Here is a 23,999-nt window from a genome sequence, read left to right as displayed (position 1 = left end):
TGAGCCAAAAGCAGATGCTCAACCGCTGAGCCACCCCAGGTGCCCTCACATGTGCCCTTTCCAATGCAACTTGCACCAACAGCCCTGGGAGCTACTTTTGTACCTGGTCTCTTGGCTTTACACCAAGAAATGGACAGTTGAGCTTCACAGACCAAGAAGTCAAATGTAGAGGTGAAAGGAGGGTTTGCTGAACATCCTCGGAAAGACATATCTCTTGGTTCTTCTGGGTTGTTTGATATTCTCAAGTTCTTTGCAGATATTGATGAATGCTCCCAAGATCCATCACCATGTGGCCCCAATTCTGTCTGCACCAATACCCTGGGCTCCTACAGCTGTAGCTGCATTGAGGGCTTTCGTCCTAATCCAGGAGGCTCCTTGAACTTCACCTGCAAAAGTAAGCATCTCCTTGTGTCCCTTAATAGTGGAATCTGTGTCTTGGTTTGGTTGTGAAATCCTCAATCTTTGCAAACTCTGAATCTTCCTCTTACCCTTACCTCATCCACAATTTTTTCTTTTCTAATGCATTTATTCCCTCATTAATTATATCAATGAATAAATTATTCTTGGGGCTTCTACTAATTAATTAGTCGTCAGGCCCCAGCACTAGAAACTGAGGATTTAATCCTGGATATATTGGACATGAAATACACCTTCATGTAGTTTATAGTCTAGGGAAGGAGCAGAGAGCACACACATAATTATTTAGTGAGCACAATCAGTGTGACTCCACAAAAATTATACTGTGCTTCAATGTGAGTAATGAGATATTTTATATACTCTGGGCTAGTGATATTTAAGCTGAAGCTTGAAGGAAGAGTAGGAATTATCCAGACAAAGGGTGGAGATCTCAGTGTGCCAGGTTGTGGCATGTGCAAAGGCTCTGAGGCTAAGGCAGAAAGAGGGCTAGGGGAAATGGCATTAGGTGTATCTGAGAATGTGGGCAGAGGTCAGTTCCTGCAGGAACTGGTGAGCCATGTGAAGAGTTTTAGAGTTTTTTTTTTTTCTTGTTGAGAACAATGAAGGACTGTGAAAGGTTTAAGTTTTTAAATTTGTGGATGACTTGATACATTAAAAATAGGGGTAGTTTCTATGGAGGCAATGAAGTGTCATTATAAAATGGGTACATCTGAGGCCCTTACCAACATGAGAACTAGAACATTATCAATGCCATGTGTTTCCTGCATGTTCCTTCCCCATTATCAGATCTCCGTTTTGTCTTCCCCAGAGGGGACTACTTGAAACTTTTTGTTTATAATGCCCCTACTTAAAAAATGCCCCCCCCCATGAATGTTTCTCTAAACATTACTTTGCTTGGTTTTGTTTGCTTTGGAGCAATATAAAAATGGCATTGTGCTCTGTATCGTCTTTTCTGACTTGCTCTTTTCACTCGGTATCCTGCTTCTCAGAGTCCCTGATGTTTCAGTGTGTAGCTGTGGTTTGCTCATTTCCACTGTCATATAATATGGTAATGGGTGGATTTGAAGCAGGGGGTAATGAAATCAGACTTGTCTTTTAATCATAGCTTGCTGTGGTTGAGCTTTAATTTGGTTGTTTTTGGTTTCTTCCTAGGGATTCCCTTCAAGTGTAAAGAAGATGTGATACCAGACAATGAGTGGGTCCAGCTATGCCAAGTGGGAGCATCCGTAGAGCTTGAACACGTAAGTATTTTTGAAAGTTCCTAGCTTAAGTTTCCTAGAAGAACTTCTAGAAGTTCCTAGAAGCCACTCAGGTAGGATGTTGTTTTGCAGCTTTAACAAAGACCAAAATAATGGTGACCTAAATTGTATAGCAGTTTATTTCTCTCCTTGTAACAACCTGAGTGTCAACTGCGTAGAGTTGATATGATGGCTCCGTAAATGCTCTGCCATCATCAACAGAAGCCTCCCACTTTGTGGTCCAAGATGGCTGCTCCAGACCCTGCCATCACATCTGCATTTCGGCTGGTGGACAGGGGGGAGGGGGAGGTGAAAGGCATAGTTCTTTTCTTTAAAAGTATAACCCAGTGTCACTTCTGCTTATATCTGACGTCAAGGAAAGATGAGAAGGGAAGACATTTGTCTATCTTAAACTTGGGAGCTCTTTTACTGAAAGAAGAAAGGATGCTGGAGTCTCCTTACCAGTGAGAGTGCTGGTACTATGTCTGCATGGTGTGGGAGGGGTGATTCACAGTCCCAGAGCCAGGCAAAGAGGAATTTGGATGTCTTAATGCTCTAATGAAGTTGTTTTGGGGACTAAAGCCTCCAAGATTATGTTCAGGAATTGATGTCATGATTTTTGATATGAGTTTATAAATTAGCTTTGGAATTCCCATGCACTTTGGACCACTGCTGTTGTTTTGTGAATGAGTTGTGGTGAGGAAGATCTTCTCTCTGTATTCCTCAGTTTGTCTCTTCTGGATATTTCATATAAATGTAATCATGCAGTACATGATGTGTGTGTGTGTGTGTGTGTGGCTTCTCTTACTGAGCACAGTACTTTCAAGGTTCACCACGTTGTACCAAGTGTCCATGCTTTACTCCTTTTTGTGGCTGAATAATATTCCATTTGGACCACTAGGGTTGTTTTTTTTTCCCCACGAATTCCGCCATCTTTGACCCCTCTAAGTCATTTTGCTGTTTCTTTGCATTTGTTTCTTTTATTCATTGAAGATAGAGGTGGCTCCAATTCTGCTCAAATGGTGAGTTTCTATTTTCCTGAGAATTCTAGAGCCTCTTGGACACCTTAGGAGCCCATATGGTGGGCTGGACGGCCAATTTGTATACTTGACGTGCTGAGGGATTGATGGATCAGTGCTCACACATTCTCCTCCTCTGGGGCACAGGGTTCCTTCTGCACACTAATGAATGCCACCTTCAACATTCTGGACAATGCCTGTGAAAACAGAAGCACCGTGGTTTCTCTGAAGGTAACAGCAAAGTCTTTGTAATTGTGTTTCAAGCTTCGAATAACATGGGGGACACTTTGGGCACTGAAAGTCCTTTTTCTAATTAATGGGTTAACATTTAATTTGTTATATAGTTGTAAGGTTTTAAAATTTAACATACAGTTAAATTGCCCTTCTCTGTCCAGTTTGATGACTTTTATTACCTAAATAGATTCCTATGTAGCCACCACAATCAGAACATAGATGATAGGTGATTTTACCACCACAATCAGAACATAGAACAGTTTCTTTTCCTCCCTTGGGCTTCCCCTTTATTGTCAGATGCTCCCTCCACCACCAGCCCCCGTAAATCCCCAACTCTTCTCTGTCATTAGAATTTTGTCTTTTCAAGAATGTTATATAAATAGAATCACACAGGATGTGGCTTCTTTCACTCAGCATAATGCCTTTGTGATCAAGAGTTCCAATTCTTATTTTTTAAATAACTGTTAGTGACACTGTCTACATTCACAACATTGTGTAACTACCACCAGCATCCCCCCAAAAGGAAACTTATGCCCATGAAGCAGCTGTTCCTCATTCCTCGCTCCCCGAGCCCCTGGCAACCACTCATCTGCTTTCCAACTTTGTAGACATGCCTGTTCTGGATGTGTTATGAAAAGGAGTCCTACAAAATATAGTCTTTTGTGTCTGGCTTCTTACTCTGAGTGTAATATATATTTTTTAAATAATAAATTTATTTTTTATTGGTGTAATATTTTTAAGGTTCACCCACATTAAAGTACATGTGGGTGCTTTATTCCTTTCTATGGCTGAGTAGTATCCCACTTTATGGATGTACCACAGTTTATCCATTCATCTGGGAAAAACATCTGAGTTGTTTCCACTTAACCATCTCCCCTTTCTCCTGGCCCCATCTCAACTTTGGGCAATTATCAGTAGAGCTGCTATAAACATTCACATAGTGTTTGTGTGTCTGCATGTCTATCTGGGGTATGTGTCCCAAATTTTTCATTTCTCCATGATAAATATCTAAAGCTGGGATTATTTGTTGATTGCAATGGTAGATTTTAAACCTAGTTTTTTTTAAAGACTTAACAACTGTAGCTGTTGTTAATTTATTAATAAATTTGGTTGGTTTTATACCAAAATAAGAATAATACTTTCATTTGTAATTTGACTAAAATTAATTTATTGGTATAACACATTTATTCATCAAGTGTACATTCACAAATAGGGTTTTCAGATTAAATTTCCGTAAGTGATGAGCCATTTTTACAAATTTCGTTAGATTCCCTCATTTTAGACTATGTTTACAAATATTCTTATTTCCCTCCAAATTTCAAATACCTACTGAGAAAGATTTACAAACCTAAAAGGTGAAGTTGGTGTGCCTTCAAGGGAATATAAATCCAAATAATAAAATGTATAAATATAATAATTTAGATTTTTTAAATGTTCAAACCCATTTATCAACAGCTGTGTTCTCTTACACGGTTCATATTAAATACACATTTATCACACATCTAATTGCTTTGCAGTGAAATCACGTGGATAATCAGTTAGCTTCTCTAATGTGTCAAATTATTCTAAACCCTTTCAACCACCACTTTCCAGATTATGCCAAAGATCATAAAACCTTCAAAATTGAAAGTTAACACAATGAAGTCTTAATTTGCCTATCAATTCTTTACTTTCCCAAGGAAATAAAATAATGTTCCCAGGTGAAAATAGATTTCACATTTCAAAGGGAGTTTTAATGAGGTCTCCTTAGCCATAGAATTGAGGACCACATTTTTGCGGGATGATTCCACCTGAGATTTTTCTGTGTTGGTGGGGAGGGACCCCAAACTCATACCTTGCACTTGAGATATGGCTACAGAACTCAGTGCATCCTGTTTCTCCAGAATGAACGTCTCTCAAGTTGTACTCTCACCAGTTTTCACTGAAGTTCTTTTCATGATTTTTTAAAAAGGATTTATTATGCTGAGTGAAATAAGCCAATCAGAGAAGGACAATTATCATATGGTTTCACTCCTACATGGAATATAAAAAATAGTGAAAGGGATTATAAGGGAAAGGAGGGGAACTAAGTGGGAAAAATTAGAGAGGGAGACAAACCATGAGAGACTCCTAACTCTGGGAAACAAAGGGTTGCGGAAGGGGAGCTAAGTGGGAGAATGTGGTAGCTGGGTGAGGGGCACTGAGGAGGGCACTTGATGGGAGGAGCACTGGGTGTTATACTGTATGTTGGCAAATTGAATTTAAATTAAAAGAATTTGAATGTTAAGCAAGGAGTTCACTGAATATATATATATATATATATATATATATATATATATATATCCCCGTTCTTTTATTATCAGCTGCATACTATCCCACAATTTGATTCCATCATCATTTATTTAGCCAATCTGTTGGACATTTAGACTTTCTGACTTCTTGCTATCATAAGCCATGCTGAAATAAATATCACTGGACAAGGTCCTTACACAATTTTTAAGCATTTCTGGAAGGATTAATTCTAGGAGGGGAAATTACTGGGTCAGAGGTATATGCAAGCAATACTATTACAGGTGCTGATTTAAAGCTATACCGTTCTGTGTCCCTTTCTGATATTTCCCACACACTCCTAACTCTGGGAAACGAACTAGGGGTGGTGGAGGGGGAGGAGGGCGGGGGGTGGGGGTGAGTGGGTGACGGGCACTGAGGGGGACACTTGACGGGATGAGCACTGGGTGTTATTCTGTATGTTGGTAAATTGAACACCAATAAAAATTAATTTATTAAAAAAATAAAGCTATACCGTTTTGCATCCCAGGGGGATTTGGGGATCAGGGAAAGGAAGCTGAATAGATGCCCTTTTAATTCTTCATTGGCCTAGACTATGAACCCACTCTCTTGAGAGAGAGGGGGGGAGGAAGAAGAGAGAGAGAGAGAATGAGAAGGAGGGAGAGAGAGGGAGGGAGAGAGTAGGAGTGGGGAGAAAGAGAGGGAACAGCTGCTGTTTCAGGGGTAGGGGAAGAGGGTGCGAGGACATACTGTGCAAACACGTTTCCTTGCAGAGCATGGTTGAGAGCTTTGCCTCTGTGCTACAACAAACATCCACATCCAACTTCACCAAAGAAGAGACATCTGCTTTGGCCACTGTGGTCCTGGAGAGTGTGAAAAGCACCACCCTGGCAACTTTCCTGAAACCCTCCGCAAATGTCAGTCAGACTATTCAGACAGAACAATTAGGTAAGATGGCAAGGTTACACCTGGGTGCTGATGGGCGGAGGGGGGCTTGGGCGATGCAATTCTCCATGGCTTTCCCATATCCCATTTCCCCAACTGTTTCAAACCTCTGAACTCACAGAAAGGCCAGTTCAAGGATATTAACAACATCTTCCATTTACTGAGTGCTTCACATTGAGTTAAGAGTGTTGCCAGGTATGGTTTGGAGTGTGTCATTGATTCAACAACTATCCGAGTCCCGCAATAAACAAACATCTAGTGTACAAGATATAGATAGTGCTATTGAGAAAAATACAGCAGGCTAAGTCAGCCAGAGAGGGTCAGGCTTGGGGGGAGCATTGCTAGCTTTCATGGTGTAGCCAGAGGGTTAGGACCGTTGCTTTCCATCACTGTTTATCTCAACCCCATGTTTCCCTGATGCACCTGCTATGGGATGAGAGCTCTCTCCTATGGGTCCAACTGGGTTTCTTTTTTTTTTTTTAATTTATTTATTTATTTATTTATGATAGTCAGAGAGAGAGAGAGAGGCAGAGACACAGGCAGAGGGAGAAGCAGGCTCCATGCACCGGGAGCCTGACGTGGGATTCGATCCCGGGTCTCCAGGATCGCGCCCTGGGCCAAAGGCAGGCGCTAAACCGCTGCGCCACCCAGGGATCCCTCCAACTGGGTTTCTAATTAGTTTAGTGCTACCTTCCTCTTGTCACTCAACAAGGGGCTCAAGATCTTCCCCATGATGAACTGGCCTTTTTATTCTTTGCTTGCAACTGGGTACATATAAGGTTTTTGGACAGAAACTGAATTCAGGACTCACTTTCTGAGTGACCTCAGGCAAAGTCTCCCTATCTCCTTTTAGAAATGGAAAGCAAAATTATCAAGGAAGAATGCATTGAAGAGAATATGACCTTTCACTTTAAAGCCAAAGGGGATGAGATGAAGATTGGGTGTTCCACCATTGAAGAATCTAAATCCACAGGTATAGACTTGCTTCTGGGAATCAAGGAGAGTGGTAATGGTATAGTCAGCCAGCAAATGTTTATCACTCTACGCTAAGGTGCCAAGACTTATGAGGGGATCAGTGAGGTGAGGCCCAGGCCCTCAGGGAGTTTTCCATCTGCTGGGGAAGTCAGATATTAAATAAATATTCTCACAATAGTGGAGTATTAGGAACTTCACTTTCCAGCACAGCAGCCACTTGGCCACCTTTTGTTATTGAGCACTTGAAATGTGGCCGGGCTGTGAGTATAAAATACACACCGGATTCCAAAGGCTTAGTACAAAAAAATGAAGGGTGGAAAAATCTCATTCACATGAGATTTTATATTGATTGTATGTTGAAATGATGATATTTTGCATGTATTGAATTAAAATATAATTAAAATTAATTTTACCTGTTTTTGACTTTTCTGAAATGTGGCTACTAGCAAATTTAAAATGACCTATGTGGATCATGTTATATTGCTAGTGGACAGTGCTGTCTGTGTCAGGGACTGGCAAACTTTCCTGTAGGGGGCAGGTTGGTAAGTATTTTAGGCATTGAGGGCAATACAGTTCCTCACAGTGCAAAGGTGTTTATACGTGAACGGGTGTGCCTGTGTTGCAGTAACTTTTATTTATACAAAGAGGCGATGGCCAGATTGGCCTGGGGGCTGTTGTTAGTCACTCCCCAATCTATCTGCTATTGGGAGTGCTCAGGGAGGAAGCTTGGGATGTCCCTGAAGACCACCAATGTTGAAAGGGGAAGCCCACCAAAGAGATGCAACAAGAATAACCATAAATATGGGAGGAGAACTTATTTCCCATGGCTCATTTGATTGTCCCTTAAAAGCACAAATTCAAACTTATTTTTAAATGCAGCCAACATTTCTCAGGTGGTAGCACCTCAGGATTTTTTTTTAAATGGTTCTAGAGAGGGTCACCAACCTAGGAGTCTCCTGTTTCCATTGGTGTGGCAATCCTCAGAGCAGGCCAGTGGAGGTAGAGATGCATAGAATATTAAAGCATGTATGCATATGTACATGTTGGACCATCTATAATCACTACTGAGCAAATTATTCCTTTTCTCTCCCCTCCGTTTTTTTTTTTTTTTTTTTTGCCTTTAGGGGAAATCACAGGGACCACTGGGGTGGCTTTTGTCTCCTTTTTGGGTATGGAGTCTTTTTTAGATGAGAGCTTCTTCCAAGACCAACAGATGCCCTCAGCCATCTCTCAGAGGATGGTGAAGATTAATTCTCGAGTTGTACAAGGCATCATGACTGGTGAGAAGAAGGAAGGCTTCTCTGACCCAATCATTTACACACTGGAGAACATTAAGGTTTGTGAAGAGGTCCTTGCTGAGCCCCCATCTACCTGTTGAGAATGCTCCATCCTCCAGTGGGCTTAACTTTCACTTCTGGTAGGGACTCATGAAGGCAGCAAGCTCCCACAGTTTCTTGCAACTCAAGACGATCCCCAAAATCTACCTCAAAAGAAAGGGCTCTCCTATTCCTATGTGGCATTCTTTCATCCATCACCGGGCAAAACTGGGCTCAGATTAAGTGATGTTGGTGCAGGAACATTTACAAGGACTTTATTTACCTTGGCTATGACCAAGTCAGTGGTAGAGGCAGACCTGGTATCTGAAACCTTTCTCTCTATCCTTGTGCATGGAAATATTGCATTTCCCTCCCAAGCATACCTGTATCTTCATGCCTCAAATGATTCTTGAAGTCAGTCATACTGAATCCTTTTGAAAGAGAGTCTCAGATGACCAGAGCCTTTCCTTTTTCAGCCTAAGCAGGAATTTGAGAAACCTATCTGCGTTTCCTGGGACACCAATGTGGAGGGTGGTAGGTGGACGTCTTCTGGCTGTGTGGTCCTCGAAGCTTCTGAGACGCATACTGTCTGCAGCTGTAATCAAATGGTGAATCTGGCCATCATCATGGCTTATGGGGAGCTCACGGTCAGTACCAATTCTCTGCGTTCTGGCTCCCAAATGCAAGGGGGAAAATACTGAGTAAACATCCACTGTGTGTCTCTCATGGTCTTGGGTGTTGTGAGAGGGAGTCATGGGGGACAGATGGAGTGTGTGATATCTTTGCCCTTGGTGAATTCAGAGTCTGGATGAGAAGCCATGATATTGATATATAAAATGAGAAATGACCCTAAGCAGATGCTCTGGGAGAAAAGTAATCACAGATCCCACTTACAGAGTGCCTACTGTGTTAAACCCTTTATTTTAAGTCAAGTGTTTTCAGGCTATTTTACAGGATGGGGGCTGAGGCTCCACAATCCACCTACTTAAGAAACTAAACTGGTGGAAACAAGACTCAAACCCAGGACAGTCTGGCTCCAGAGCTGTCTTTCCACAAAACCATGTAAATGGTACAAGAAGTTGTGCTATAGGAATTCAGAAGTGTGTTGGTGAGAGCAATCAATCAGGGAGGGGTTGGAACATGAACCTTGATGAATGGGTAGATTTAGTGGAGAGGAAGGCTATACAGAACATGTAATATATTTCCTGCACAGCCATGAGTACTTGAAGTATTTTCACTGAATCCTCTTACAACAACTCTACTGGGCAATTACTGTTCATATCCTCTTTTAACAGATGAGGAAACTGAGGCACACAGCAGTGAAGTGTCTTGCCCAAGCTCACAGAGCTCGGACCTAGCAGAACTGTAGTCCATTCTCTCAGTCACCATGTCTGTCACAAAATCATAGGGAGTAGCTTGTGAGATGGCGTCTTGGCACATCTTTAACATGCAGAGGAATTCAAAACATTGAAGTTAATGGTGAATAAAAATAATTGTGAATAGGTGAAGGACTCAGTTTGCCATTTCCACTCCCAGAAGTTGGGGCATCTATCTCTGAATGCCTATGTAACAGCCCTAGTCCAGGCCAGGAAATGGTAACCATTCTAGGTATTTCAGGTAGGGAATGGGGTGCTTGCAAAGTCAGAGAGGGACGGAGGATTTGAAGTCAGGGGCTGCGAATTGGGTCACCCCAACTCTTCAAGATCATCCCTATGCAGCTGTAATGCAGAGGTCAGGAATTGACGCACATCTATGGGGCAGATCACCCCACATCCATGCAATCGAAAAAGGAGCAGCTGGAATGTGGAGCCCACTCATAGCTTGCTCCTGTCTGCAGAAAGCTGGTACCTGCCTGCATCCTACCTTCCAAAACTGTGCAAACATCTCATTGGAGAACCTAAATGACATCTAGGACCCTAGCCCCAGAAGATTCTGGGAAATGTCCTTTATAGACATCTTGCTCTAGTACGACATGGGGAGTGGCACAGGACAGGGGTGGGAATGGGTGCTGATGGGTTCCAGAGGCTGATAATGGACAATATCTAGTTCACTCCAAGTGTCAAAGGGAGAAAAGTTTCCTGAGCCCTTTCTGCCCTGGTCAGGAGACTGGATAATTCTTTTTTTTTCCTGCCTGAAGGAATGTCAGCCCCTCTCTTAGTGGTGTATCTCTTTCCTTGACAGATGGACTTCTCCTTGTACATCATTAGCCACGTGGGCATGATCATCTCCCTGGTGTGTCTCGTCTTGGCCATCATCACCTTCATCCTGTGTCGTTCCATTCAAAATCACAATACCTACCTCCACCTGCACCTCTGCGTGTGCCTCTTCTTGGCCAAGGCTCTCTTCCTCACTGGAGTGGACAAAACTCATAACAAGGTCTCACACCCCTCAGGCTGTGTCTTCACCCAACCCCACCATCTCCACATCAGCCCCCCCATCCTACTCAATAACCTCTATTCTAATTCCTACCTCAGGACCTTTGCATGTGCCATGCCCTCTTTTGATAATATTTATTCCCAGTTCTTCACCTGGTTGACTTCTTTTGTGACAGGTCTCAGTTTAAAATCATTTCCCTGATCATATTATATATTGTGGCGATCTCTCCTATTATATTTTAAGCCATTGGTTCTTAACTTTGGAGGATCCTGCCCCCTAGGGGACACTTGGCAATATCTAGAGACATTATTGGTGGTCATCACTGGGAGGGGGTGCTTCTGGCATCCGGTGGAGACTAAGGATGCTGCCAAACACCCTACAATCTACAGGGCAGCCCTCATGACAGAAAATAATCTGGCAATATTTTTATGAAGGTCAATATGCTACAGCTGAGAAACTCTATCCCTTATCAGTTTATTTTGCTTTCATACCCAGCATTTATTTGAAACCATATTGATTATTTGGTGTTTTATTTGTTGTATATCTACCCTTCCCACTAGACTATGGGCCCCATGAGAGCAAGAACTTTGGCCAATTTATCCCCTTTAACTATACCAGAAACATAGTAGGTTCTTAGGATTTTTCCGAAAGGAGCACTAGCGACATTTTGCCTGGGGTGATCATTTTTGTGCAGAATCACCTCCCTCACTGTGGAATGTTTAGTTTCCCAGGCCCCTTGAGAATTCAATGCTAGTAGCATGTGTCACTGCCATCATTTAACCAGGAGTGAGCCAACTTTTTCTCTAAAGAGGCAGGTATACATATTTTTAGTTTTGCAGATCTTAGGGTTTCTGTTGTAGTCACTCAGCTTTGCTATTTTAGTGCAAAAACAGACATAGAAAATATAAAGATGGGGATGCCTGGGTGGCTCAGTGGTTGAGCATCCGCCTTTGGCTCAGGTCGGGATCCTGGCATCCTGTGATCGAGTCCCGCATTGGACTCCCCACAGGGAGCCTACTTCTCTCTCTGCATCTCTCATGAATAAATAAATAAAATCTTTTTTTTTTTCAAAGAAAATACAGAGATGGATGTGGCCATGTGCCAATGAAACGTCATTTACAAAACAGGCAGCCATCCCAATGGCTACACTGTGCTGACCCCCCACACTCAATCAACTAACCATTCTTCTCAAAACTCTCTCCGTTTTAACACTGAAAGTCACATGTCCTGGGAAGAACAGGTCCCAGGTAAACCAGGATGACTTATCCCTCTACCCAAGGGATGGTAGCACCTGTAGGGAAAATATCTCTATGTAAAGGTTTGTGGGATGAATGGATGGGCTGTGGTTTGGGAACTCCAGTCAAAGTAGTGCCCCACTGTTGCCTCTTGGGTAGGGGATCCTGAGTGTGCATGCTTCTCCTCTCCAGATGGGCTGCGCCATCATTGCAGGCTTCCTGCACTACCTTTACCTCGCCTGCTTCTTCTGGATGCTAATAGAGGCTGTGATGCTCTTCCTCATGGTCAGGAACCTGAAGGTGGTGAATTACTTCAGCTCCCGCCACGTCAAGATGTGGTACCTCTGTGTCTTTGGCTATGGGATCCCGGGGCTAGTGGTGGCTGTCTCTGTCGGTGTTCAACCACAGGGTTATGGAATGCATAATCGGTAAGTGATATCCTCTCTTCCTGAAGAGCCTGCTGCCAGGGTTCATGAGGATAATTGCTTACATGAACAACAAGAAGAGCAGTAACAGTAGTGATGATTGTGTCTACCGTTTATTGAGCTCTTTATGTTTTGTTGGTCTCAGAGCTGCCATGTATAGTAGTAGCACGGGTTGTGCACTGCATGAATCCAGGAGCCACTATTTGTACCGTAGTATAGATAATGGTGGTGGTGTAAACAATGAACTTGGTTGTAAATTTTAAAATCATGGATCCTGGAGCCAGCCTGCTTGGGTTTGAACCCTTGCTCCACTACCTCCTAGCTGTGGGCGAGTTGCTTAACCTCTATATGCTTCCATTTCGTCGTCCATACAATAGGGGCTGATGTAGCAATGCCTACATCATAGTGTTGTGAGGGTTAAATGAGTTATTATCCGCAAAACATTTAGACCAGTGTCTGGCATAGGATAAAACAATATACATATCATCATCATCATCATCATCATCATCACCATTGTCTGTTTTAAAGCAACGTTTGTTTGTCACATGGTTCCATGGGAGAGGATTTGGGGTAGTATTTTGGTGAGTATAACTTAAAAATAATTTCGTAGTTATCTTATAGGACATTAGGGGAAAAAATTGCTAGCATACCAACCAAACTCATGATATCATAGATGTGATTCCATTGTATAAGTTAAAAAAAGTGAATCAACTTTGAAAATCAAGTAAATGACAGGACAAACAGTATGCAGCTAGTGCAGAGACTGTAACTCACTGTGTCATGTCAATGATCCTGTGACCCCTGAGATAGTGGTGCTATTCTAATTTAGATATGAGGAAAGACAGGCTTTCTTGCCACTATGATGAGAAAGGGGCTGTATGAGGACATGAATCTGGGTCTTTCCAATCCCAGGGCCTGTGCTCATCACCCTGTGTTAGAGGCATTGCTGAGCTGTGGTTAGGGAACTAAATATCCAGGTTTCCTCCCTGCCTACTACTGATGGTTTATATTTCAGGTGAGGTCATGAGATAAGCGGTGAGGGAAAGGAATCCATAATAAGTGAGCACTCATCAAACCTAAATCCTGCAAGCTTTACAAACATGCATTATCTCTGGTACACTCAACTGAAATCCTAAGTGCGAGGACTAGGAGTATGAGTAGTGTCCCCTGGATTTGTGCAGTACACAACCTGGGCTGCTGCATATGGTGGTACCTAAAGTAACAGCTTAATAAATGGTAGCTCCGGAGGAGACTGAGGCTCAGCACAGTTGCAGAACTTGCCCTGGGCCACATAGCTAGAAAGTGTCCAAACTGAATTCAGACCTGACTGTCTTGTCAGGAGATGGTGGTGACAGTACAAGGCTACCATGATTGAAGTGTCTGATGTTGGTGTGGGTAATATAAGCACTGACACAGACCAGAGAAGGATAATAGCATATGGGAGTCAGAAAGTTCATGGAAGGCTTCCTGGAGGAGATAGAATTTGAATGAGCCTTGAAAACCCTACTGAAATATACACAGGCAAAGAGGAAGGGGAGTGGCGACAGTAGGTGAGGGCAATAGCTTCCCAAGGGAGGGCTCAAGGTGTGTTTGGAGAACAGGTGGATTGGGCTGAAAGAGGGGGATCTAGGGGAGGGGCATGGAATTTGGGGCATACCTTCCAGGTGGTGAGAACCACAGAAAATTTTGGAAGAGGGGAGTAGTGTTGACAAGGATTTGAGATGACCTTAGGAAGAAGCACCAGGCAGTGAGGAAGAACTGGAAATATGGAGTGCATTTCTGAGCAGGTACAGCTGCAGGTAACAGGCTCCATCCCAGTGGGTACCTCTGGGAAACTGTGTAGGGCATGGACCTCCAATAACCCACCAGTTGTTCACCATCTCCCTCCCAGCAGCCATTGGTTGAGGGCTGCTCTCAGAAAACTAATTCTCTAGAGCTTTTAGTCTGATGCCTCCATGCAGAGATGCAGAAGCTGATAAGGAAATAGTCCAGTATCAACTGAAATGGTTTTCCATGCATTTTCCACCTTTTTATCTACTGCTACCTGGAGACTCCTGTTTCAGGGAGAGAACACCTGGTTGGCCAAACTTGATTTTTTTCCTTCTCTTTTGGGGGAGGCACACTTCCACTAAGGAAATATTGTAGTGCTGTTACTGACTGTGGTGGAATGGTTGTCAGATGGTGAAAACCAATTACTAGAGACATGATGGAAAGAAGCAATGCATGTCTCTTCCTCCTCTCCCTCCATTCCTACTTCCCTCCCTCCATCTTTCCCTCCCTTCATTTCTTTTAAGAAATAATTATAGAATACTTCATCCACACCAGGCTTTGCCCTGAGTGCTGGGTATTCAGAGTTGAACAAAAGTTCAAGGTCTGAGTTCTCACCCAGCTTATAGTCTGGTAGAGAGAGAAGAACAGTTTGCAAGGAAACACACCACCATAACTTATGACACTGATAGATGCAATAAAAAAGAAAAGCAGCAAGCTCTGCTAGAGAAGGACCACGGGTAGGGATGGTCAGAAGTGGCTTTTCAGAGGAGGTGACATTTGACCTGGGATCTGAATGTTCAGTGTACCAGTGAGGAGGTCTGAATAGAGAGGAAGGGGTTACAAAAGTTATGAAGTGAGGATGAGCTCTATGTAGGACATCAAATTAATACTCCAGGAACATTTACCCAGGAAGAAGGTCTGAAAGAAGACTTGCTGAGGCCCAGAGAAAACTGAACTGTAGCTGTCTCATCATGAGAATTTTCATCTCAGGGTCATCTCCCTATACTCTCCTCCATTAGTGCATTCGTTGGGTTGTGAGTAACTTATAGGGTAACTTATAGGGTCTGAGACAAGCACTGACTTCTGTTTCTCTCCATAGCTGCTGGCTGAATACGGAGAAAGGTTTCATCTGGAGTTTCCTGGGGCCAGTCTGTACCATCATCGTGGTAAGCAAATTGCTTGGCACAGTGTGATAAGGAGACCCAAGGGATCCGATGGAAGGTGGATAGCCAAGGTCACGTATTCCTCTCAAACATTCTCCCTTCTGATCCCCAGTTCTTGAGATTTCCAAGTTAGAGTGTAATTTCTTTGACTTCTGATTTTTTTTTCTTGCCAACATTGCAAATCCCCTGGAAGGGACCACAATCTTATCTGTCCTTTGTGTTCCAGAAAGAATGGGTTTATTATTGTCTTGTGAGGATCAGAATTAAATGAGAAAAAAGGGAGGCAAAAAAAATTTTTTTTAGGATCTCAAAAATGATTTTTATTTATTTATTTTTATTTTGGAGGAAAAAAGAGTATTTGATGGTCAGGGAGGAAAAGAAAACAATGGGATGGAAGCAAAGGGAAGCCTAGAGTTGTTTTTTTTTTTTTTCAGCCTTACTAAGGTATAACTGACAAATAAAAATTGTATATATTTAAGGTGTGTAACTTGGTGTTTTGACATATGTATACATTGTGAAATAACCACCACAATCAAATATCCCTGTTTTATAAGGTCATGTGGGATTAGAGCCCACTGTAATGACATTTTAATTTGAACATCTCTGGTAAAGACCCTAATTCCAAATAAGAACACATTGTGAGGTCCCAGGGCAATCACCCAAATAAGCACCAGCAAAGGCTTATTCATTGCTGTAGTAAGGGAGCCAACCACCATCACTTGCACTTTGCAGAGACTCAAAAGCAGTCAGAGGAGTGGCATGGCTTTATAGGGATAAAACAGGGATGGCTTCTGGTGTGGCCTGATCAGAGGCTGTATGCATCGGGATTCTATAGGCAGCCTACCTCAAAGCAACGCATTCAATGTGAATGCTTAGGGCAGCATATTGGCTTTTTCCTTTCGGTCCTAAGTTGGAAGTGAGGGCAGAAATTAGGGAGGCTATCAGTTACCACTCAAGAGCTGGTTGTTTGGGGTCAACTGCTTCCTGGGGTGGTTACTGAAGACTATGGGTCTCTTACAGGTGGTCTGGCCATTGTCCATGTGTATCTCCAATCTCTTAGTCCTTTCTGCTTGACTTTGTAGATCAATTCCATCCTCCTAACTTGGACATTGTGTATCTTGAGGCAGAAGCTTTCCAGCGTCAACGCTGAAGTCTCCAAGCTCAAAGACAACAGGTGCAGACCCTTCTTCCTTTTCTCTCCTTTCCCAGTCTCCTTCATTCTCCCCACAAACATCCACTGAGTCCCTTTTGTATGCCTGGTCCTGGTGTCCAGGACAGAACAGCTCAGAGTCTAGATCTGGGGTCTCAAACACCAGGTCTGACACTTACAAGCTGTGTGACCTCAGACAAGTTACATAACTTCTCTGAAACTGTTTCCTTATCCTTATTTACCATGGGGATATTAGCATTGTCCACTTTATCTGGCGTATGAAGTAGTGACACAGTTACTACAACTAACAATAGTATTGAAACTATTAGTACATTTTCTAATTCATCTACTGTGCATAATTATATGTGATATTTACAAAAATAGAATCATTCATTTTTATAACCATTTTCTCTTAATAGCATGGATATTTTTCAATTTAACTAGACATTCTTTGACAATATCTTTTTTTTTTTGTAAAGCATTTCAGTGTAAGAATACAGCACAACTTACTTAAAACATGCCTTATTCATGGACATTCGAGTTGTTTCTGATTCCTTGGGGGGAGGAGGGTTATTATAAAGAATGCAGTCTTGAATACCCTAATAGATCTTTTTCCATGCCTGTGGTTGTTCATAATGGTAGGCATGAAACTGCCCAAGTCAAATGGCAGGTTGGATTGTCACTTTTAGTATATATTGCAAATTATTTTCCAGAAAATTTGTTTCCATTTGCAAGAGTGCTTATTTACTTACAGCTATGCCAACACCAGGATTTATCATTTTTGTTGTGTCATTTTTGCTAATTTAATGGGTTAAATATGTTATTTTATTATTTTAGTTTTGTACATATTATTTAATCTTACAGATGTGAGACATTTTCTTTTTTTTTATAAATTTATTTTTTATTGGTGTTCAATTTGCCAACATATAGAATAACACCCAGTGCTCATCCCATCAAGTGCCCCCCTCAGTGCCCGTCACCCAGTCACCCCCCCCCCACCCACCTCCTGTTCCACCCCCCTAGTTCGTTTCCCAGAGTTAGGAGTCAGATGTAAGACATTTTCATACTCTTATAGACCATTTGTGTTTCTTGATCAATCAACTATTTTTTAAAAGATTTATTTATTTGTTTGTTTGTTTGTTTGTTTGACAGAGAGATAGAAAGTACAAGCAGTGGGGGGAGGGACATGGGAGAGGGAGAAGCAGACTCCCTGCTGAGCAAGAGCCTGATGCGGGCTCGATCCCAGAACCCCAAGATCATGACATGAGCCAAAGGCAGATACTTAACCAACTGAGCCACCCAGGCACCCCTCAACTAATCTTCATTAGATCTAGCAAAGTCAGACATTGTCTAGGTTTTTTTGTTTTAAAGTACCGTTTGCTTTGGCATGGATGGAACTGGAGGATATTATGCTGAGTGAAGTATGTCAGTCGGAAAAGGACAATCATCATATGGTCTCACTCATATGGGGAATACAAGAAAGAGTGAAAGGGATTATAAGGGAAAGGAGGGGAACTGAGTAGGAAAAATTAGAGACGGAGACAAACCATGAGAGACTCTAGCTCCAGGAAACAAAAAAGGGTGGTGGAAGGGGAGGCGGGTGGGGGGTGGGGTACCTGGGTAACAGGCACTGAGGAGGGCACTTGTTGGGATAAGCACTGGGTGTTATACTATATGATGGCAAATCAAACTTCAATTAAAAATAATAAAAAATAAATAAATATTTTTATTTATTTATTTAGATACACAGAGAGAGGCAGAGACATAGGCAGAGGGAGAAGCAGGTTCCCTGTGGGGAGCTGGTCTAGGTTTTATTGTCAGGAACCATATGAGGTCCTTTGTTTTCCTGTCAGTATCCAATCCCTCATCCATCCCATCTGAAATAATTTTTTTCTAAAAATTATTTTTAAAAAGTTGATACAAAAAGTATAAAAGAGTTAATACATGCAATGATAAGAAAAAAAAGTTTTTAAGATTTATTTATTTATTCATGAGACACGAGAGACACACAGAGAGAGAGAGAAAGAGAGAGAGAGAGGCAGAGACACAGGCAGAGGGAGAAACAGGCTCCATAGGGAACACATGAAAAGTAACCCCCTGATCCCCAGGTCTCCAGATTCTCTTCCACCTTAAGCAACCATTATCATTTGAATTGAGCTTCCTTCCAGAATATTCTCTACCTACACATTCACCTTCTATTACATAAATGATAGGATACTATACATATCATTCTGAACTTTGGGTTTTCCTCACATAAATACATAGCTGACTTCATATCAATGCTTATGATTAAAAACAACTAACAAAAATGTTTTTGGGCCAGACACTCTGGCAAGCACCCTTGGAGTTTTGTTATCTCATTTAATCTGCAGAACAAGTAATATCGCCCTGTAGGTATTGTATTATTATCCCTACACCAATTTTAGGAAACTGAGACACAGTTTCCATGGTATCCAGGACCTGTATATGGTCACTCTTATACCATTTTAAAAAATGGCTTTATGGGGCACCTTTCTGGCTCAGTCAGTGCAGCATGCAACTCTTGATCTCAGGGTTGTGAATTCAAGCCCCATGTTGGGTGTAGAGATTACCTAAAAAGTAAAATCTCTTGAAAAATTGTTTTATAATTTCCTTTTAGTTTCTATAGATTTGCCTATTCTAGACATTTCCTATAAATGAAGTCATGTACTCTGTGTTCTTCTGTGACTGGCTTCCCTCACTGACATAATGTCTTTATGGTTCATCCACGTTGTAGCAGGTTTTAGTACTTTATTCCTTCTTATGGCTGAATAATTTTCCAGCGTATGGATGGACCATTATTTTGTTTATCTGTTCATCAATGGGTGGACCCCAGGGTTGTTTTAGTTAGGGGAGGGGGAGAAGAATGAGTGCTTGACAGGTGTGGGGTTTCTTTTTGGGGTGATAAAAATATCTTAGGACTGGGTAGTTATGATGATTGTACAGCATTGTGAATGTGCCAAATGCCACTGAATTGCACACTTTAAATGGTTAAAATGGTGAATTTTATGTTATGCGAGTTTTTCTTCAATTAAATAAAAAAAAATCCTCGTATTTTATACTATGGTATTACCATTCACTTAATGTGTCCTCAGTTCCTGGACCTGTAGGTCCTTTGAACATTTTCATCACTATCAATAATATTGCATTAAATATATGTGTCTACACATCTTTGTGCTATGTGTATCTGTAGGCCATCTGCCTTTTAAATGCTGATGGGACTCCATTTCCCTTCCTCTGAGCTTGGAGACCACCCCATATTTATTCTCACCTAGGTGGCAGATGACATGGTGGCAGCCTCAGACTGGTGGTGGGAGTACGGTCCATGAGGACAACAGCCACTGCCCAGAACTTTATCCTTTCCAAATCTTCTCCCCTAGGTTACTGACATGCAAGGCCTTTGCCCAGCTCTTCATCTTGGGATGCTCCTGGGTGTTGGGCATCTTCCAGATTGGATCCATGGCTCGTATCATGGCCTACCTATTCACCATCATCAACAGCCTGCAGGGAGCCTTCATCTTCATCATTCACTGTCTGCTCAACCGCCAGGTACATAGCTGGTGCCCTTCCCAGCCCCATCCTTCCCAGGAATATGCCTATGACAACCCACATCCCTGCATCTAGGACTAATTCATCTTCTAGTGATGTGTCTCTTCCTCCAGGTACAGGAAGAATATAGGAGATGCCTTACCAGGAAGATCAAACCCAGTTCCGAGTCCCAGACCTCAGGGATATTACTGTCCTCTGTCCCCTCCACTTCTAAGACGGTGAGAGACTGTGTGTTTTATGCAGTTCTGTTCAAATGGAACTACTGCTTCTTAGCAATACCAGACACCACTATGCACCGAGTACCTACTGTGAGCTAAGAGTGTCCATGTATATTAGCACATTTAATAAAGTGTGGTGTTCAAGAGTTGGGGTTTAGGACCCGGGGTTGCCTGGGCTCAAATCCCAGCTTTGCCCCTTAGTACCTGTGTGAGCTAAAAAAGATGAAATGATGACTCATACAGACATAACATGAGAATACATTAAGGATTTTATTCTATTCACTTATCAGTGAGAGTGAGGCAGATGTTGAACTGGCTCAAAAGAGAATGCACGGAAGATATATATATATATATATATATATTATGTAATATATATTATGTATTATTTAACATGTATCATATATATCTCATATATTATGTACATTATATACAATTATATGTTTTATATCTTTTGTTTACATTATACATGTATGTTATATATATTATATAATACATACATACTCTGTTCTTTGCATTCTTTTCTTTTTCGTATTTTTTTATTGGAGTTCAATTTGCCAACATGTAACACCTAGTGCTCATCCTGTCAAGTGCCCTCCTCAGTGCCCGTCTTTTTTGAGCCAGTAATAACATCTGCCAGGTTCTCTTGTTGATAATTATAAATAAGATTATATGTATATAATTATGAACTTATATATTATCTAATTATTATACTATAATATATAATATATAAAATGTCATATTATCTATTATAAAAATGAATTACAATATATATTAACATATGAATTATATTTCACATATATGACTTCAGAAACATTGAAATGAATGTGCAAATGGAGGCAAAACTGATTTTTCCACATAATTCCACATATTTTTGCATTGCTACCATTGCCATTTAAAATTTACAGGGTTATAAAAAAAATTTACGACAGCTCTTCCATCCTCCATTAGAATTTTTTATATTTTCACTGATTTATTCTAAGCACAAGAAACTAAGATTCAGTGGCTTATTTATGTTTTATTTTTTATTGGTGTTCAATTTGCCAACATATAAAATAACACCCAGTGCTCATCCCATCAAGTGCCCACCTCAGTGGTGGCTTATTTAAATAGGAAATTCTTCTTCTTTTTTTTTGCCCTCAAGAATAGAAGCTCAGAGTTAGGTGTTTCTGATACTGGTTCTGTTCCTCAGGGGTGTTGTAAAGGATCTAGGTTTTCCCTACTTTTCCATTCCACTAACAATATGTTGACTTCATCAAATGATTTTCATGGTTGCAAGATGGCTGCCATAGCTCCAGACATCACAACCATGTTGAAGGCAAGAAGAGGGATGGGACAGAAGCAGCAAACTCTTTCTCTCTTTCACAGGAAAGAAAAGCTTTCCCAGAAACCCCTCAGGGGATTTCCCTTTCACCTAGTTGGTCAGAATTGTATCACAGGCAACACAGAGTTACAAAGGAACTTAACAAAACACATATTTGGCTTCTTTGCCTCTAGAGTGGAAGCTATTGATGACGAAGAGGTTGAGAAGAGCTTTCAGGTTTGCCATTAGTGTCTGCCACACTAGAGACCATCAATGTTAACATTTTAGTGTTTGTCCTTCCAGTGTTTGTTGCCACATTTCTCTGTGTTTACAGAAGACCCGTGTATTTATAAAACCCCTGGAATCACATTTCTAATCCTAATCCTCCTGATTCTAATTCTGATTTCTCTCTCACAGGATTAAAGCTCTTCTTCCTTTCATATGTGCTATGGAGAAACATCTGAGGAAAGCAGATACCTACGGGAGCCTACTCTGAAATCTCTTCACAGCTTGATGCACAGATGCAAGATCCTGCCAGCCCCTGCACTCTCTGGGAAACAAGACTTTCTCTTCTAGGTTATCAGTCCATCTTCCATGTTCTGCTCTTTGAGTTTCCAGAGTTTGGAAGAAACAGATCCCAGTGCAATGGCATGGCCAAGATTATCTGGCTACTATTTTGGTTTCTCCCAAGTTCACGGTGCGTGACTGCAAGTGTGTCTCTCCAGAACACAGAGCAGCCCCTCAATTAATGATTTACCATATGACTGAGTGACATACCCTTTGACAAAGCCTCCTCCTGCTTTGAAAGAAATGGTCAGTAAAACAATAATTATGGGCCCCAAGGGGGTGAATAAAACACATAGACCTATCAACTACTTTTGGACAAACACTTAATGCAGTTACATTGGTGAGTAGGAGTGCTGGACGGAGGAGAATCCCAGCGTTTCATGGAGGGTTGCAGCGCTTGATGACAGCACACTTTGGAAAGTGTTTTGGTTTCCTGGGACCTTTCAGGGAACCAACACCTCTCTCCAGGAACTTTCATGGGACTTGCCTAGGATTCACACTGCTCACAAAGCTATCACCATCCCACGTTGCCCTCCATCCTGCATAAAATCTTGATTGCCAGGGAGAGAGGAGGGAGATGCAACTTTAAAATATAGATATACTCTGTGCTCACTTTGGTAGCACATATACTAAAATTGGAACAATAAAAAATATATATCCTCCCTTCCATGGCCACTCTAATCCTCCCTACTCAGAGTGTGGTCTGTGGACCAGAAGCATTGGCATCACCTTGTGAGGAAAGCAGGATACCAGGCCCTACCCTCTATTGGCCGAACCAGAACTTGTGTTTTAAGGAGAGCCCCTGGGGACTCACTCATGAATGTTCTAGAATATTCTGGAATACTCTTCTGTTTGCCATGCAGATAGCAGAGCTTGTCTTTAAAACCAGAAAGAGGGACGCCTGGGTGGCTTAGCAGTTTAGCACCTGCCTTCGGCCCAGGGTGTGATCCAGGAGTCCCGGGATCGAGTCCCGCATCAGACTCCCTGCATGGAGCCTGCTTCTCCCTTTGCCTGTGTCTCTGCCTCTCTCTCTCTCATAAATAAATTAAAAATCTTTTAAAAATAGTCATAAATTAATTATTAAATTAAATATTTTTAAAAACAGAAAAAAAATGTCTTCTTGACTTTTGGACTTTGCATCTACCATTCCCTCCTCCTAGGACACCTTTCCTCAAAATCCAGATAATTTCTACCTTTTTTTTTTTTTTTTTGAATCTCAGTCATCACTTCCACCAGGGAGCATTCTTTGAATCTCCTGAAGTAAGATTAGATGTCCCTCTGTGTGTCCCTAGGGCTTCATGCTTTCTAACCTTGTATTATAACTTCTTTTTCTTAGGCGTCTCCAGCTTAGACTGTGAGCTCTATAAGCACAGGGAATTATATCTAGTAGATTCTCCACAAATATGTTGAATGAATGAGTAAATGAATGATTAATCCCCATTTTCAGGATGAAGAAACCGAGGCTCAGAGAAGTTAGGTCACTTTCCCAGCATCACACAGCTGTAAGTGGTTGAGCTAGGCTGTGAGCTCTTGACAACAGAGCTCCTCTTCCAGACCCTGTAACTTTCTCCTTCTCTTCCTTTGACCACAGACATTCTTAGTGTGGGGATACCGAGGAAAGACTAAATAATTACTTTGAGTCAACTTACCACCTAAGATTCAGTTAGCTAAGTAATGATCATGGGTTAGACAATTTGATAACGATATTAAACTTGGTTGATGGAAGCTCAGTCTTTATTATTTGTGGCAGCCACAGCTTGAGAGGGAAGCTGACCCACGAGTTCATTTATGACAGGTTGGTCTTCTGTGCTTGGCT

General features: G+C 41.7%; 1 protein-coding gene across 1 annotated transcript in view; it reads left to right on the top strand.

Annotated features, from left to right (window-relative positions):
- The window catches only part of ADGRE1 (adhesion G protein-coupled receptor E1), a 61,369-nt gene extending 38,087 nt beyond the window's left edge, over window positions 1-23,282 (top strand). Inside the window, 14 exon segments of the mRNA XM_055344811.1 lie at window positions 257-394; window positions 1,570-1,658; window positions 2,822-2,905; window positions 5,950-6,124; window positions 6,975-7,094; window positions 8,221-8,432; window positions 8,889-9,059; window positions 10,594-10,788; window positions 12,216-12,451; window positions 15,318-15,384; window positions 16,464-16,555; window positions 19,930-20,098; window positions 20,212-20,316; window positions 22,034-23,282. Coding sequence (XP_055200786.1) covers window positions 257-394; window positions 1,570-1,658; window positions 2,822-2,905; window positions 5,950-6,124; window positions 6,975-7,094; window positions 8,221-8,432; window positions 8,889-9,059; window positions 10,594-10,788; window positions 12,216-12,451; window positions 15,318-15,384; window positions 16,464-16,555; window positions 19,930-20,098; window positions 20,212-20,316; window positions 22,034-22,039 — 1,859 coding nt within the window. The 3' untranslated portion in view covers window positions 22,040-23,282.
- Window positions 23,283-23,999: the final 717 nt, after the last annotated feature.

The sequence above is a fragment of the Nyctereutes procyonoides genome, unplaced genomic scaffold (assembly GCF_905146905.1).
Source record: "Nyctereutes procyonoides isolate TBG_1078 unplaced genomic scaffold, NYPRO_anot_genome, whole genome shotgun sequence".
NCBI classification, from domain to species: Eukaryota; Metazoa; Chordata; class Mammalia; order Carnivora; family Canidae; genus Nyctereutes; species Nyctereutes procyonoides.
Note: the sequence above shows the minus strand (reverse complement) of the source record. Positions and strands in the feature narration are given on the sequence as shown.